Source organism: Guyanagaster necrorhizus (genome assembly GCF_019112545.1).
Source record: "Guyanagaster necrorhizus MCA 3950 unplaced genomic scaffold BT62scaffold_5, whole genome shotgun sequence".
Classification (NCBI taxonomy): domain Eukaryota; kingdom Fungi; phylum Basidiomycota; class Agaricomycetes; order Agaricales; family Physalacriaceae; genus Guyanagaster; species Guyanagaster necrorhizus.
In genome coordinates this window covers 1,349,711-1,363,972 of record NW_025064884.1, presented here as the reverse complement: position 1 = coordinate 1,363,972, position 14,262 = coordinate 1,349,711, and the positions used below count along the sequence as shown (strand labels likewise).

The 14,262-nt window shown below is 49.9% G+C and overlaps 7 protein-coding genes across 7 annotated transcripts; 2 read left to right on the top strand and 5 right to left on the bottom strand.

The window, feature by feature from the left end:
- Window positions 1–48: 48 nt before the first annotated feature.
- On the bottom strand, window positions 49–599 carry BT62DRAFT_917500 (uncharacterized protein; the record flags this gene model as incomplete). The annotated part of the gene is made up of 2 exons (XM_043184044.1): window positions 49–204; window positions 255–599. The coding sequence occupies 2 exons, from the start codon at window positions 597–599 to the stop codon at window positions 49–51; spliced, it is 501 nt and encodes a 166-aa protein (XP_043043447.1).
- Window positions 600–833: 234 nt separating this feature from the next.
- Window positions 834–2,012, bottom strand: BT62DRAFT_886029 (N2227-domain-containing protein; the record flags this gene model as incomplete). The annotated part of the gene is made up of 1 exon (XM_043182862.1): window positions 834–2,012. One exon carries the CDS (start codon window positions 2,010–2,012, stop codon window positions 834–836), a length of 1,179 nt encoding a protein of 392 aa, XP_043043446.1.
- Window positions 2,013–2,136: 124 nt separating this feature from the next.
- BT62DRAFT_885899 (uncharacterized protein) lies at window positions 2,137–5,247 on the top strand (the record flags this gene model as incomplete). The annotated part of the gene is made up of 5 exons (XM_043182856.1): window positions 2,137–2,336; window positions 2,384–2,458; window positions 2,509–3,028; window positions 3,084–5,007; window positions 5,069–5,247. The coding sequence occupies 5 exons, from the start codon at window positions 2,137–2,139 to the stop codon at window positions 5,245–5,247; spliced, it is 2,898 nt and encodes a 965-aa protein (XP_043043445.1).
- Window positions 5,248–6,191: 944 nt separating this feature from the next.
- BT62DRAFT_928718 (uncharacterized protein) lies at window positions 6,192–6,686 on the top strand. Its single transcript, XM_043185568.1, has 2 exons — window positions 6,192–6,289; window positions 6,351–6,686. The coding sequence occupies exon 2, from the start codon at window positions 6,394–6,396 to the stop codon at window positions 6,553–6,555; it is 162 nt and encodes a 53-aa protein (XP_043043444.1). The 5' UTR covers window positions 6,192–6,289; window positions 6,351–6,393; the 3' UTR covers window positions 6,556–6,686.
- A 241-nt stretch (window positions 6,687–6,927) lies between these two features.
- BT62DRAFT_1002268 (uncharacterized protein) lies at window positions 6,928–9,304 on the bottom strand (the record flags this gene model as incomplete). The annotated part of the gene is made up of 13 exons (XM_043176834.1): window positions 6,928–7,008; window positions 7,114–7,336; window positions 7,528–7,566; window positions 7,619–7,806; window positions 7,861–7,952; window positions 8,004–8,127; window positions 8,181–8,193; window positions 8,252–8,347; window positions 8,403–8,557; window positions 8,607–8,678; window positions 8,725–8,859; window positions 8,910–9,008; window positions 9,065–9,304. The coding sequence occupies 13 exons, from the start codon at window positions 9,302–9,304 to the stop codon at window positions 6,928–6,930; spliced, it is 1,557 nt and encodes a 518-aa protein (XP_043043443.1).
- Window positions 9,305–10,191: 887 nt separating this feature from the next.
- On the bottom strand, window positions 10,192–12,612 carry BT62DRAFT_944549 (uncharacterized protein). Its single transcript, XM_043187918.1, has 18 exons — window positions 12,345–12,612; window positions 12,215–12,290; window positions 11,997–12,163; window positions 11,939–11,948; window positions 11,870–11,887; window positions 11,758–11,809; window positions 11,670–11,704; window positions 11,596–11,620; window positions 11,532–11,543; window positions 11,448–11,463; window positions 11,351–11,396; window positions 11,193–11,293; window positions 11,075–11,134; window positions 10,993–11,020; window positions 10,884–10,941; window positions 10,803–10,827; window positions 10,627–10,750; window positions 10,192–10,565 (listed from the first exon to the last, which is right to left on the bottom strand). Exons 1-18 carry the CDS (start codon window positions 12,407–12,409, stop codon window positions 10,464–10,466), a joined length of 1,020 nt encoding a protein of 339 aa, XP_043043442.1. The 5' UTR covers window positions 12,410–12,612; the 3' UTR covers window positions 10,192–10,463.
- A 75-nt stretch (window positions 12,613–12,687) lies between these two features.
- On the bottom strand, window positions 12,688–14,188 carry BT62DRAFT_928711 (NAD(P)-binding protein). The gene is made up of 7 exons (XM_043185567.1): window positions 13,948–14,188; window positions 13,730–13,896; window positions 13,638–13,673; window positions 13,321–13,582; window positions 13,138–13,269; window positions 13,001–13,090; window positions 12,688–12,947 (listed from the first exon to the last, which is right to left on the bottom strand). Exons 1-7 carry the CDS (start codon window positions 14,113–14,115, stop codon window positions 12,840–12,842), a joined length of 963 nt encoding a protein of 320 aa, XP_043043441.1. The 5' UTR covers window positions 14,116–14,188; the 3' UTR covers window positions 12,688–12,839.
- Between the last annotated feature and the right edge of the window lie 74 nt (window positions 14,189–14,262).

Here is a 14,262-nt window from a genome sequence, read left to right as displayed (position 1 = left end):
ATTAGAACAAGACGAAGGATATTTCAAGCTCAAAATCATGAAGATCCTCTAACAGTTAATATCGATCATGTCTACATCAAGACGAAGATGCGGCTGATCACTCTGGTACGGTGAAGCTAAGGAGAGAGTCGTGGTATCCGGTTGAGAATCACACTTCATATTACAGGCGTCAACCGGAAGTTGGGGTGGCATAGCCCGCACTTCCTGCGCAAAACCACGTGTTAGACGTCAGGACATTTGGACAGAACACGAACCTTGCCATCAGCGTCAGGCGTCTGCGTCATTGAAGCCGTGCACTTGAAACTGAACGCTGGCGTAGAAGGCAGAGGGAGTGTCTTGTGAGGGTGTTCGCTACGGTGATGCCTGGCTACTCGCTTGGAGCCAACTATACGTCGGATTTCATTGTTGACCTCTACCTCATCCTCTGACACGATTTCAAGGACGAGATAAGGGTCGGTATTCAAGTTCGCAAAGGTGCGTTTGTCAACTGTCTCATCGGAAGGCGGGTCCGGCAGCGAGGATGATAGGAATTCAGGGGTAGATTGCGCGACGAGAGGTTCAAAGTGTTCTTTGTAGTAAGTGAAGTCTGGGACACCCATGTTTAGGGGGTTGAGGCTAGAGTGATTGGAATGGTAGTGGTGGTGGTGATGGTAGTTGCGGTGAAAGCGTTGCGGGCACATTTTATATCCACGCAGCGGCTCGTCCTATTAAGGACGCAAGGTGAGACCTGGTCAGACTCTTGGGTCACAGTACCAGTAATCACCGTCATGTGACGAAATACAAAATTGAGCCTCCTCTTTGAGTTGGTCTATTTGAAGATTAGAGACAGTAAACTAGCGAACGATAGACTCTGCCAACCATTTCTTTTTAGCGGTCCAAAACTGGGCCTTGTATATCCACTGCATCATGGCGTTCTGGTCGCTGGTGTATTCGCATTCAATGGTTTCAGGGCAGTCCCGCGGAAAGGTAAAACCGATCTCTCGTGCCGCGTGCAGCAGCTCCTCTAGACTTGGCTCCAACTTGGCGGCGCCTCCCGAAGACCATAGGAGAGGCCCAAGGTTGATCCAGACACCGTTGGGATTCAGCAGTGTATGAATGTGTTCCAAAGTCGCAAATACATTGGAAGACGTATCGATGAAGAAAAGGGTGACGATATAGTCGTATTTCTGGTCTTTTGGCAGCTCTAGAAAGTCGTCTTGAAGCAAACGCAGACTTCCATCTGGCCTGGGTAGGGCATCAGGGAACTCGACTGCTCGGAATAGCGAGTCATTCGACCTTTGATGCGAAAACCAATGGGCATAGGGATAGATCTTGTGCTGATTGAGCGAGGATGTTGTCTGCGGCGAAAGCAAGAAACGGAATGCAAAGTTCATGAAGGATGACATTTCGACGGCGGTCGTGTCAAACCCCAGCTGCGACGCTTCCCAGGCAAACCGACCCAGCCCTGAGCCAGGGATAAGGACTCGATATCCAGCACGTTCACCTGGTGCGACGGCGCCAAGGACGTCGAGAATAGGCGTGAAAATCTTTTTTCGTTCTGCGGCCCCCTCATTGCTCCAGTCGCGCACGAAATGCCGGAGTGATTCGCGTACCCTCGACAGGTCTCCCGAGCCCACGCTGACGTTGTGTGCCGGCAACTCACGCAAGTCGTACTCGACAGCGGCAAGCCGAGCAATGTCGTCCGCAATTTGGCCGTTCGATTCTATGGAGTTTTCAAAGGCATTCAGCTTGGCTGGGTATCCAATATTATAGCCAATCCGTTTGTGCATCCTTCCAAGCGCTACGTAGGCAGAGCGTGCGCGAGAAAGTTCGTGCATAGAGAGTTGGCGGTACCGTTTGAAGGAATGAAATGCATGTTGAGGCGAGAAGATGCCAGCCTCTGTGCGTGACGCCGACGACAGCGGCGAGAAGAGAAAGAAGACGTCGGACCACGCCAATGTTGGGTATACTCTGAAGATGAGGAAGAGGATGACCAAAGGAAGGAATACAGCGAGGAGGACGTCGAAGGACATATATGCCTGTTAGTTACCTGGTATAGCCACGGCACGTGAACCCAGCGCCCAGGCGCCAGTTGAACTTTGTTCCGCACCACCACCGGCACAATTTCATTGGCCTTTCTTTGATCTGTCGACAACGATGACGGTTAGCAGGCAGCCGTCGACGACATCGCTGGGCAGATACGTACGCACCATGTCGCCAATGCCACAAGGTGAACGGACGTCCGACTTCTGTAACACTTTCTGGGGCGTAGACGACATCGGTGTCGGTGTGCTGTTTACGAGGATGCGAGGCGCCATGAGAACAATGGAGGAACTGAGAAACTTTTGGAAAGAACGGTATGTGCAGGCCGGATGCTGCTGGTCGTCTGCTCACTGCTCACTAGCGCCGCTATCGAGGATGACTACGCGAAACGACTGGCCAAGCTGGCGAAGTATCCACTAGGCAAAGATGAAATAGGGTAGGCACCTCGCCCATCGATACGAGTAATCTACCTAACAGTGCTCGCAGCGATATCCGGAACTGCCTGGAAATTGTCGTACTCGAAACCCAAAACCAGTCAAAATTCCATAATAGGCTTTCCTATACTATTTCAAAAGAGCTAGAGGCGAAGGCTGCACAATTCCATACGGACCAAGGCACACATAAGAAGAACTGGCAGGCTCCGATAGAGAAGGCATTCAAGGCCAAGCAGGCGCAGGAAGGCTATGTCAACAAGGCTCGCGAAAAGTACGAGCAGGACTGCATTCGAATCAACTCTTTCACTGCCCAAAGCACTCTCGTTCAGGGTAAGGAGCTTGAGAAGATCACACTTAAGTTAGAACGGGCCAAGCAGACGGTGCAAGCCAATAATCGCGACTACGTAAACTTCTCAAAGGCTTATGCTGATACGGCCGCCAAGTGGGAGCAGGATTGGAAAACCTTCTGCGATTCCTGTCAGGACATGGAAGAGGAGAGGCTCGAGTTTATCAAAGACAGTCTTTGGGGATTTGCCAATGTCGTTTCCGCTGTGTGCGTATTCGACGATAATGTGCGTCTTCTCGTGCTTTATGTTGTCCCTCTCTGATTTCTCATTCCATAAACAGTCATGTGAAAAACTACGGGTAGCCCTGGAGGAGGCCGAGGTGGAGCGGGATATGGAGAACTTCGTTCGGGATTACGGCACTGGCAGTCAAATACCAGACACCCCCGCGATCATCGATTACAATCGTCCTAATACCATTCCCTCTTCTTCATCCGATCCTACCTTCCACGTTGCAGACTTCGTTCGTGTGGCGCGACCGCACAAGAAACGCAAAGTCAGCGATAAACTTTCCGAAGACGATCCCCCAAAGTCGAAGCGCGATGATTTACAGAGACAGCCCAGTAGGCACAGTGTGACGTCTTCGGTCACTCCACCACCACCACCACCACCAGTCGTTGAAGAAGAACCAAAGGTCAATATAGCTGGGTTGGGTGCTGGAGGTAGCAGGCAGGCAAACGAAAACGTGCCGTCTATCAACGGCACTTCATCACCAGTGAAAGCTGACGTGGATAGGAAATCCACCGCTGTGTCACGGAAACCTCCTCAAGATCCTATGGCGGAATCAATCGTTCCCAATGCGCAGACATTCATGAAAGTTGGTAATAATGCTTACCCTGTGGACGTATCTCGGGACCCTCAGGAGCAAAGCGGGTCGTCCACATCCATCGTGAACAATCATAGTCCATCAAAAGACGTTGATACTGAGGATCCATTGGCTAAAACTCTTGCCGAGCTTAACAATGTTGTGTCTACACAAGGAGGCACGAGGAGAAACAGCATGTGGAAGCCACCGCAAAATGTACAACATCCCCAACCCCGCGCTGCCGACCCTCCTCTCCAGAGTTCAGGTACTTCACAGGCCTTTGGTGGGCCTTCACGACAAGCAACTCTTGCTTCCCCGGCATCCAGACCTGGAAGTTCTGCTTCACCGGCCCCTCGTGATTATCGCAACTCTGCGGAGATGGTCGTAGGCGCCCATCCCACCGCGTCGCGACCTGTGTCACCCAGTCCAGGTCCTTCTAACCCGCCAACAGCCGCATTCATGAAACCCAGAAACTCTCTTGATCCTTCAGATTCGGAAGTTATCAAAGGCGTGCTCACGGATTATCATCAGTCTCTTCCTGGTGAACGAAAGTCTATTAGTCGTCGTGGGAGCTATAGCGCGCCCTCTCCGTCACCTTCGACCGAACGTCAGCAGCAATTCCAGAATCTCGGGAGACCACCCAGCCAAATGGGCCATACTGGCGTTGGAGCACATGGATCCCGAAGCAACAGTCCTCAACCTCTGTCTCGAGGGCCCAGTCCAGCACCTGGATATATCCCTGCGCCACCAGCACCCTCGATCCAGCGTTCGGCGAGTCCCAACAAGGTCGGTATCGCCCTAGATCCTTCTGGACGCGTGCTTCACGACGATATGGCTCCAAGATACCAACACCAACACCAGCATCAGCAGCACCAGCAGCACCAGCACCAGCAGCAACGGCCCACGGTTCCTCAACAACCCCCACCCCCGCCGCTTCAGCAGCAGCAGCCTTCTTATGCTCAACCCGTGCAGAGACGAAGCAGTTACATGAATATGGGACCTGTCATTCCTCCACCACCACCTCCGGTGCAGCCAACGTATACCCCTGGACCTCCTTCTGGATATACTGCACCTCCCCCGGCCCCGGTTCCAGTCACAACATCTTATCACCAAATGCAGTACTCTGCGCCGCCTCCTGCGCAGTACCAAGCTCCCATGCAGCAGCAAGTATTCCAGCCTCAGCCTCAAGTGTATGGTAACGCGGGGAAAAATGGCATGCAACGTGCTACATCTGCTGCTAGTGGTTATTATACGAATGGGACGCCTGCCCCTGGACGGCAGATGCATGTGCAAGGTGGATCTGGATATCAACAACCTGCTCCTATGTATGGACGGTCGCCTTCTCCTCAGCCCCCGCCACCTCCTGCGCCTCCACAAGAAGAGAATCCTATTTTGTTCTATGGTGAGCATTTACTTTCACTATCTGTAGTTGATTAATGACGTGATGCCCTACCCTTTTGCAGTGAAAGCTCTGTATGACTATACTGCTACGATCGACGAGGAATTTGATTTCCAAGCTGGGGATGTCATTGCTGTGACAGCTACACCGGAAGATGGTTGGTGGAGCGGCCATCTACTGGATGATGCTCGATCGCAACCGGGCAGACATATCTTCCCGAGTAATTTTGTGTGTTTGTTCTAATGCTGACTAGGAGGTTCTGTGTATCTTCTGGCTCTAGTTTCTTTGTTTGGTTTCCGTCATATACCATATGGATGCTCTTTTTTTGTCATTCTTTTTGAGAACTGTTCGTTTCTACACATTTTGTATTTTTCCAAACATGTATTGTTCGTTCGGTGGCGGCCAGATCCGGTGATACAAAATAGAAATGACGCAAAGCGCAGGTAAGGCCGGCGTTCATGTTTCGCCGTACGTTGATTTCCTTGCCTTATCACAGCGACCTCCATTACAAGTATTCGAAGGTTGAATTAGCGCTGTTTCCGGACGATTCGCACGAACAGATAGCACCGCAATCGGATTTATTTACCTCAGTCTATTACGCCGACGTAAATCCTGAGACGTAGGCGGATCATATGTTTCTTGTAAGGCACGTTTTTGGGCAACTTGGCGAGGCCAGGGTCGCGTTGGTTACTATAAAAAGAGGCAAAGGATATAAAAGGGCCTCGATCAGAGGTAACTGTCTCACTGTCAATGTTCCGCGGCGAACAGTAACGTGTTCGACAATTATTGTCGACCGTCCACATATAACAGCACTCCGTCTGCACGCACGTACAGACTATCACCCCCCCTGCGACTGCCACCTCCCACGGTACCAGCGCCAAGGCCTAGACCATTACCGCGGCCGCGAATTTTAATTCTCCTTCTTTCCTGTCGCAACCATGATGCGCGGAGCCTTCGAAATCTACGAGCACCCAGATCTCACCTCATCGGAAGTTTGGCCCAAGACGAACCCCTCAGCCAGGAGGGAGGCCCTATACAAAGTCATTGCAGCATTGTCGCTGGTGGCTGCCGCGTCTACATATGTTGTCTATCGATATACAGGCCTAGGGAGTATCATACAGCAGAGGTGCGTTTTTTTTTTTTTTCCTTCTGTCGCTCGGGCGCATCTGACGAACCGCCTCTGGCAGGACAACGGGGCTTCATTGGAAATATTGAACGAGTCTCCGAGTCGTGTGCCTCATCGTAACATACTTATAATTTGCTTGCTTTTTGACAGGTACTACTTGTACGCTATATTCGTTATTTATCGTTCGCTGTTGTTCTTCACTGTATCATGGCTCCCATAGTATCGTATCCCCTCTCTGTGCTCTACCGTACCATACAACACCTATGTTTTCACCAAGGCATTCTTATTTCTCCGAATACATCGGCTCCATCCTTGTGTTGTCCCGAGTAACGCGCTGCATCGCATTCGACCGTTATCAGATGCAGAGACCGTTCCAGCGTTCTTCGGCGGAGCAATGGCAGTGGAATGTCCGATATCGATGTTGACAGAAGCAATTGAATCGCATCCGGACCGACCACTAATTAGCAGTGACTCATTGAATACTCTGATGGGCGGTCAATTCGCGAATGTATTACCTTGGCTAATTAATTATCTAGACCATGAGCATGCTCCTTCCAGTAAGCACAAGTAAATGAACCGTTAAGGCCGTTGCCATCATATATAGATGCGTCGGGGCGCCATTGCAAGGCGGTCGTGAAATCTATTCTATAATCACGGAAATCAAAAGTCCGACGACTAGCGCTCATGATATCGGCGCTACGCTCGAGCGTACTGAGCGAATTGGCAAAAAGCTAGCCCCGCTTACCACCTGGAAATGACCGACCGACATTGGGTCAGCCTGTGTTACTGGTTACCATTTAGAACGTGAGGGCGTCGCACGCCCGAGGCGTGCTCGGTTCGATTCCACGATATCTTTCTTGAATATCCGAGTCTGGCACCTTGATTAAGAAGTATCCGACGAGACCGAAGAAATTTCGCGCCCAGACAAAAATAAGAGGTGATACGTCAAGTCAGCGAGCGCCCTGGCCTCAAAGATGGCAAACCCATATTTTTGACTCATCCGACCTCGAGCAAGGCAGGATCATCTGGACGATTTGACGGAGGCGGGAGGGAGTTTCCGTTTCGGTGTCCGAATCTTTTGGGCTAAAAGATGGCCTCCCGGGGAAAAGGTGACATGGACGTTCTAGCGAGTTGTTTTCAACTCCGCAAAACGGGTACACTGCACTAGAACGGATGGGGATACACAAGTACGAGTTCCGAGAGTGTCTGTAAAGCAGCTTGCCAGGTGAGAATGGGGGATGAAGCTACGCTTGTATTTCAGGGTGACGTTGAAAGATCTATGAGAATGTCTGTAAGCATGGTTGGGACATAGCATCTGGAGTACAAATGATTTGCTACCTATCGATTCATCAGAAACGAAACTTGTCAGTATGAGGGCGTCGTCGCCCTCTGCTCACTTCCACCATATCTTTCTCTGGTCGGACACATCCACAAGACTGTCAAATCAGTTAGCACGCATCCAAGTAGTCACGTCTCAATTCCACGTACTCAATATCCACCGCATCTCCCGCGCGCTTAGCCCATAGATAGATGAGCTGTCCCTGTATACCCTTAGCCTTGATGACCTGCGTATAGCGCTTACGTCCCTGTGGATGGAACGGGATCCGCGGCGGCCATCCTCGCTCCCGCACCGTGGGTGGATCCCCGGAGAGGTCCTTACCAATATGCTCCTCCGCCTGTCAAAGCAAAAGATGCTCTCTCCCTTAGACCTTCCCCCTTCGTGGCTGTACAGCAGGCATCTGCGTCCGTAGGAGGAATCTCTCGTCCCCGTACTCATTCCGGATGGAGTCGCCTACGTACGTGGAGCCGGAATACTTGATGGCTTCCTAGTCCACGGCGAACCCGCATTCGAGTGTCAGGTCGACGTAGGTACGTGCAGGGATGTAGAGTTTATCCGGGGGGGAACTTGATGGGTTGTCCAAGAGGCGCTTAAACGTCTTGCATGCTTCTTTGCGTCGTGGCCAGTCGGCCTTGTTGCATTCTGCGTTGCGATAATACTGTGAATAGGCGTGAGGACGGTTGTGATGCTCAGTGTGTTGGAGACGCTTACCACTGATTTACACCTAAAAGATCGAAGGGTCAGTATTATTAACGGATAACGTAAAGAGCATGAGTACCAACGAATTGCACGTGAGCTTCTTTGCTGTCTTTCCGCGAGCTTGACAGGTCGTTCCCAGTTGCTGATTAGGAACTCCAGTTTCGATCTCTTCCAGGACTCTTGGTAGGGCAATATTGAGTCAGGATGCGGTGTCAGGTGCTGATAATAACCCACCTCCATCGCAGTCGAAGACAAGGAACAAAGAAGCTGATCTTGGTCTCTTTAACCGCGTCTTGCGATATGCCGTTTCCAGTACGACTGAAGTCCTTCCGCATAAAGGAGTTCGGAGTTATTTGACAGAAGACGAGCAAATATCCGCAAATGGGCCTCTGGCACCTGTTCCCCACATTGCATACGGTACTGGAGCTTTTCGCGTACTTGCTTGGCGGACACCCGAGGCATGTTCTTCTTGATGTTGGATTCGAGGAAAAGGGAGAACTGGGAACCGCCCTGCTTCTTTGTTAGCCGATGGAGATGTCATCAGTGGAGTTCTCACCTTCGGGCGTCCTTCCATATAAGAGTACCGTACGAGCATCAAGGGGAATTTGGGTGTTTGCATCACTGGGACGAGAGGACCATTCGAGGAGTGGCCAAACTTGGTCTCTTGAGCGGTTTTGAGTTGCTTCAAGAACTGTGAGGGAATTTAACAAGACTACAAAACGTGTCGAGGTCGATGAGTACCTTGTCGGAAGGTTCAGGCCAAGCACATTGCTTGACGTCCAGGATCTCCATGAGAAGCAGATGGTCGTTGTGGGTGAAATAGGTGACAAAAGGGGTGTCCTTTCCGCCTTCTCATGTGATATCCAACGAGGCCTTGCTCATTACCGCCTTTGTACCCGTCCACGCGCCTGTGATGTCCGGAGTAGCTCTGTTGGCAGCCCCGGACATGTTTTCCATTTGGGTGAAATGCAGGCGGGGAGGGCGGTAACGTCTAGCTTGGAATCGGTGAGGTAGGTCTTTCCGTGAAAGAGATCGTCAATCCTTTGAGAATCCCACAGAGCATAGCGCAGTTTCTCAATGATTTCCTCGTCGGACAAGGCGCGTGCCTCTGGAGGCGATAGGCCAGAGGCACCCATACACTTGAGCTAGATGAATGCCTCCATGCGGTTCACGGTGTTGAAAGCGCCATCGTCCTTGTCTGGATCAGCAATTCGTATTTTTGACGCGACTTGTGCAATCCTCGTCGTCGGTGAGATATTTTCCGTTGGCTGGGTATTGCGAATAATCGGGCATGATAATGGAGCAGAAAGGGAAGACCCAAGATGCCTATGTCAGCCGAAAGTGGCGTTGGAGTCCACGTCCATATTGAAGCCTCCTGAAGCCTCCTTCTCGACAGCCGTGATTGCGAATCTGCGATTCCTTGGGCATCATCCGACTGGTCTGCTATGGTCACCGTATCTCACCTGCGAACAACTTGCTGAGCAGATGAGCGATGGAGGTGTCGACGTACAGAAGGATGCCGCTGTGCATGACTTTTTTCTTTGGGATGACGTTACCTGCCATTCCGTCTGAGGTGGCTTGAGCTCAGGTTTTGGAGAATGCGAAAGCATAGCTACAGGAGCATGCTGAGAAAACGTAAGAGTTCCGTTGCTCTCGGATACGTTTCTGGCTCATGTGTCAATCCATACAGAATGTCATCATAGCATGGCTTCCATAATGCTGGCAATACGTACAACTTCCATGGTCCAATCACTGCAAGACCGTCGTCTGTATTAGCGACAGTGCCGCAATCCACATAATCCCACTGTTCTCTGTCCTGTGCCGGTCTACGATACTGGCATTGGCCTTGCATTATTCGTATCGCAGCGACCCACATCATCGGGCCGAGAACGGTTCCATACAACCAATCCTTATACTTTATTTATCTTCCTCCGGTAACTAGTATTTAGCGCATGCCAGCCGGAATTTTTCGAACTGCATTTTCTTGCCGCTCTTGCTAGGCGCTCGGGGCCTTAATTCTAATCAAGACAATTTCTCATTCTTCTTGTATGCGCCTCTTGGACGTTCAAGTATGTCTCGACCAAACTACGATTCCTGTACACATTGAAGCCATACTGAAGAAGCGCTTCCAAGGCATCGCTGATATTTCACCGTTTCCGCTGCAGGATCTTTCGAGTGCGACAGTAAACAAGCGAAGGCAATAAGCAGCGGATGAAAAAAACACGTCCGTGTCCTCTTTCTTCAGACGCTTACGACTTTGGAACCAGGTTCAGTCTGTGGTTCGAATGAACACGGTCAATAAGCAAAGGTTACTACTATACACGCACTCACAGAAGAGGTCCCGTTCATATCTCCCATGGTCTCCACAGTGGATGAGATAGTAATATTAATGTGCCGCTAGAATATTTCAATGACAGGATCAGCGTGAGGACAAAATAAATAACGAGGAACGCAGTACCAAGTTGGTCGTGTTGGTCCTGGGGGCATCTTCGAAGGACATATCATGGGCACCGGAGGTGGATAGACTCAACATGTCGACGTCAGTATCATTGTTCGGTTTGGTACGTCTACGGGCGTTCAATCTGAAGTGAGATTGTAAGGATGGACGATTCCATGGAGAATCATGCAACGAACGTAGCAAGGAAGGAGTTTGAATATACTTGGGATGGGGTGTATTTTTAGCTCGAGAACGTGGAATAGACAGGTTGAACGTACAGTTTGCAACGATCTGATAAACAGACAGATATACGAGATTGTCAGGGTAGGCTGTGTTCTGAGTAATTCCAGCCTATGAAGAAACGCAGAGATGGTAAGAGTAACTCACGAAGGCAAAGACGAGGATATCCACAATCCTGGAGATGGATCTGTTACTCAACCGATAACATAGGAAGATGATATGCCTCTACGCAGTTATAAGACCGTTATGAATCGCATAGACCATGAGTCTATTAATCATCGTGTTGGTGCTGTAATGCCATTTTCCTTCTAATCAGTTCGGATAAACCGCAGTGTGGAATATCATACTGTTTAATTCCCGTGCGCCTCTTGTGGAGATAATAACAAAGTGATACGGCAACCAGGAGATCTGTCACCACATGAAGAATCAAGGAAGTCCTGATGAGGTTCTGTCATGCAATGGAGAGAAATATGGACTTTCAAGAACAACTCTGGTGGATGCTTACTTTCATGCCGGGGCGTGCAAACAGGATGAAGTACTTGAGATATATGCTGAAAATGACAATGAGACGGGGATGTCTGAGAAGCACTGTCAGTCCTAACCTGTAGCCGGTGACACCTAAAAGACAAAAGAAAAGGAACAAGCATCCGATTAGCATCCTTTATATGAGCGGCCCAAATGCGCACCCAGGCTAGTTCCTAGACAGAGGCTACGTTACGGAGGATAGAAAAAAGAGTACGAGAGACTCACCCAAGCGACAGATCGAGAGAACAATCTGATTCCAAGGTTAGTGATGGAGAATAATCGTATCATAGGAATCTCACGATGATGGCCACTAGGGGAACATTGTGATTTGACACTGCATGAAACGTATCAGAAGGCGGTAATTGGGAAAAAAAGGATCACGCCAACAATAATATATCCGCCGAGCATAAAATAAGTAGACAAGCAAAGTAATGAGATCCTACAATCATTCTCGTTAGGGACAGCTTGAAGAAGCTAAGGACAGTGTTAAATCACATACCGTCACGCCGATATTGAGCTGGATGGCGTATATAGGTAAGCGCTCGTGCAGACAGGTGTGGAGACTCACAGATACCGACCTAACATGGATTAGAGTCTCACTCCCCCATGAAAATTGTGGTACTCACCATACCACCGGGATTTCAGCCAGAGCAGGTGGATTCCCATAATGTAGTACTACATAATAGTAAATGGCATAGCTAGTGAAAGCCACATGGATGACTTCCAAAATCCTATGCAAACCCATAAGAATTGGGTGTCTGATTAGCAGTGACGAATACCATATAGTGCAGACCTGCGAGTCTATTAGTACAGGGTGGCTGAGAGGAGGGATTATAATGCTTACCAAGGCCTTGATGGCGATACTGTCAGAGTAGCGAGTGAAATAATACCAGGTCTGCGTGCAGGTTACACCAAACAAGCTAGATATACAAGGAGATCAGAATACGGGTGAATATATCCAGAGGTTAATGAACCATGAAGACATGATGACACCGATAAGGAAGGCGCCAAAAGTACCGTTGAGTGAGCCTCCGGCCATTTCGAGCTAAGAAAGACGTGTCAAACGAGTGTCTTTATAACATCATGAGGGCTATTCTTTTATTCCCCAGTGATGGTGGGAATCTATTTAATGCGCGACACCAATTGGGGACACGCTCCTTCCAGCGCTCCGGTGCGCTACCTAGTTCCATCGGTCACTGGTCAACCGATGACATCGGATAGAAAAGGTGATCCTTTCCGAAGATATGTCACCCTGAGGATTGACTGTATACACTGACTTCCGCGTTTCTCATAAAACCGGTTTATCAGGCTAAGTATAGCGGTATTCGGCATCTTCCACCTTGATGGCGACTTCGCGCATATCTATCACCTATGAGAATACGACTTCCCAGTCTAAGTATACGAATGGCTATGAACTCATTTGACTGAGATTTGGCAATTCCACCTAGAGTAGCACGATATTGGAACTGCTATACGTCTTTCACCTGGTCTTCCATCCAAGCCCATAATCTCTCGCCGACTTCTAGGTCTCGACTTGTCTTGGTCATCGCACCCTCCTGACACCACGGAACCATAAACTAACCCGTGCGTCAGCAAAATTTTGTCAGAGAGCTGCCATGAAGAAACGTACTTTCCCGTTCGCATCTTCGTTTTCTGGGCTCGTGCCAGCCCATAGCGATGTCCATGCGCCCCAAGTTGCCGGCCATAAGAGCAAGAACCACTGTAGATGTGTCGGTATGAGAACAGGGTACAAGAAACGATGCTCACCAAACCGATCGAGTTGAACCAGCTCGCGTGCCGGTCGAGATTTGTCTTGAGGTTTCCAGGATTGAGGCTAATAGATACTATTCCTTTGTCCCCGTACCTCCTCGCTAGTTCCAGCGCAAACATCGCGTCGCACTGTCGGCAATAAATGGGTGCATATGTATCAACACAGCGAATCGTGCCTACCACTTTGCTTTGAGAATACAGATACGACGGGGACTTGCGTTTTCTCGATGGTCCATCCTTGAGCGTTTCAAACAGGATCTTGCTCCCCAAAGGCAGGTAGATAGCCGAGGACGAGGTGGTGACTACACGGGCTTTGCCTTCTGTTGAAAGTAACGCTGGCAGCAGCAGCTTCGTGAGGTAAAAATGACCGAGGACATTAACGCCAAAATGATAATCGTAGCCTTGGACAGTGAGCATGTCCTGTGGAACTAGCATCACGCCTCTGACACGCGATACTGATGAGCAGACGATAGCCAGCGCATCAATCATAGTCCTACCCATTATTGAATAAGATATCGAGACTCTTCTCGTTCCTAAAGCAATACAGACATGAGAAACATTCAGCAGCAGTTTATACAGAGATACATACGAAAGGAACTTCTCAGCAGCGGCCTTGACAGATTTCAGGTCTCCAAGATCCAGGTCCAAGAAAATGGCTGTTCTTCCAGTGGCCTCCGTCAGTTCCTTGATAACGTTCGCCGTCTTTTCTGGATTCCTAGCGGCAAGATACACTTTGGCGTTGTGAAGCAGCAGTTCCTGGGGACCAATCAATTTCAGCGCGCACGTAAGATGAAGTGAGCAATGCACCTTGACAATCTCTTTTCCTATCCCCGACGAGCCACCGGTTACGATAACGACTTTTCCTGCCAAGTCTGTCATCTGGGCTGGGGTCCACCGAGGCTTTCCGGAGAACCAGGCTTGCTTGAAAAAGGTGCCGAGGTTGCGCAGGGTGTCGAGGATTCCTTCAAAATACATTTGCAAGATTGCAAGAGGCGGAAAGGAAGAATGAGAGCCAGCCAAGTCGTGGTGGAGGTGGCATCATTGTGAAAATGACGGCGGATGGCGGTCCGAGTCCATTGGCTGAAATCCGCCCACGACAACGGTCCAATTGCAATCCTTTCT

Bases quoted from the DNA above. Each gene is read 5' to 3' on its own strand.
- BT62DRAFT_944549 (XM_043187918.1), bottom strand. From the start codon at position 12,409: ATGGCCGGAGGCTCACTCAACGGTACTTTTGGCGCCTTCCTTATCGGT. The intron at 11,021-11,074 runs GTAGAGGCATAT...ATCCATCTCCAG, and splicing joins CATAACGGTCTTATAACTGC to GATTGTGGATATCCTCGTCT. The intron at 10,942-10,992 runs GTGAGTTACTCT...GGAATTACTCAG, and splicing joins ATATCCTCGTCTTTGCCTTC to AACACAGCCTACCCTGACAA.
- BT62DRAFT_928718 (XM_043185568.1), top strand. From the start codon at position 6,394: ATGTTTTCACCAAGGCATTCTTATTTCTCCGAATACATCGGCTCCATC.
- BT62DRAFT_928711 (XM_043185567.1), bottom strand. From the start codon at position 14,115: ATGTATTTTGAAGGAATCCTCGACACCCTGCGCAACCTCGGCACCTTT. The intron at 13,674-13,729 runs GTATGTATCTCT...GTATTGCTTTAG, and splicing joins GCTGCTGAGAAGTTCCTTTC to GAACGAGAAGAGTCTCGATA. The intron at 13,091-13,137 runs GTGAGCATCGTT...ACACATCTACAG, and splicing joins GGTTCAACTCGATCGGTTTG to TGGTTCTTGCTCTTATGGCC.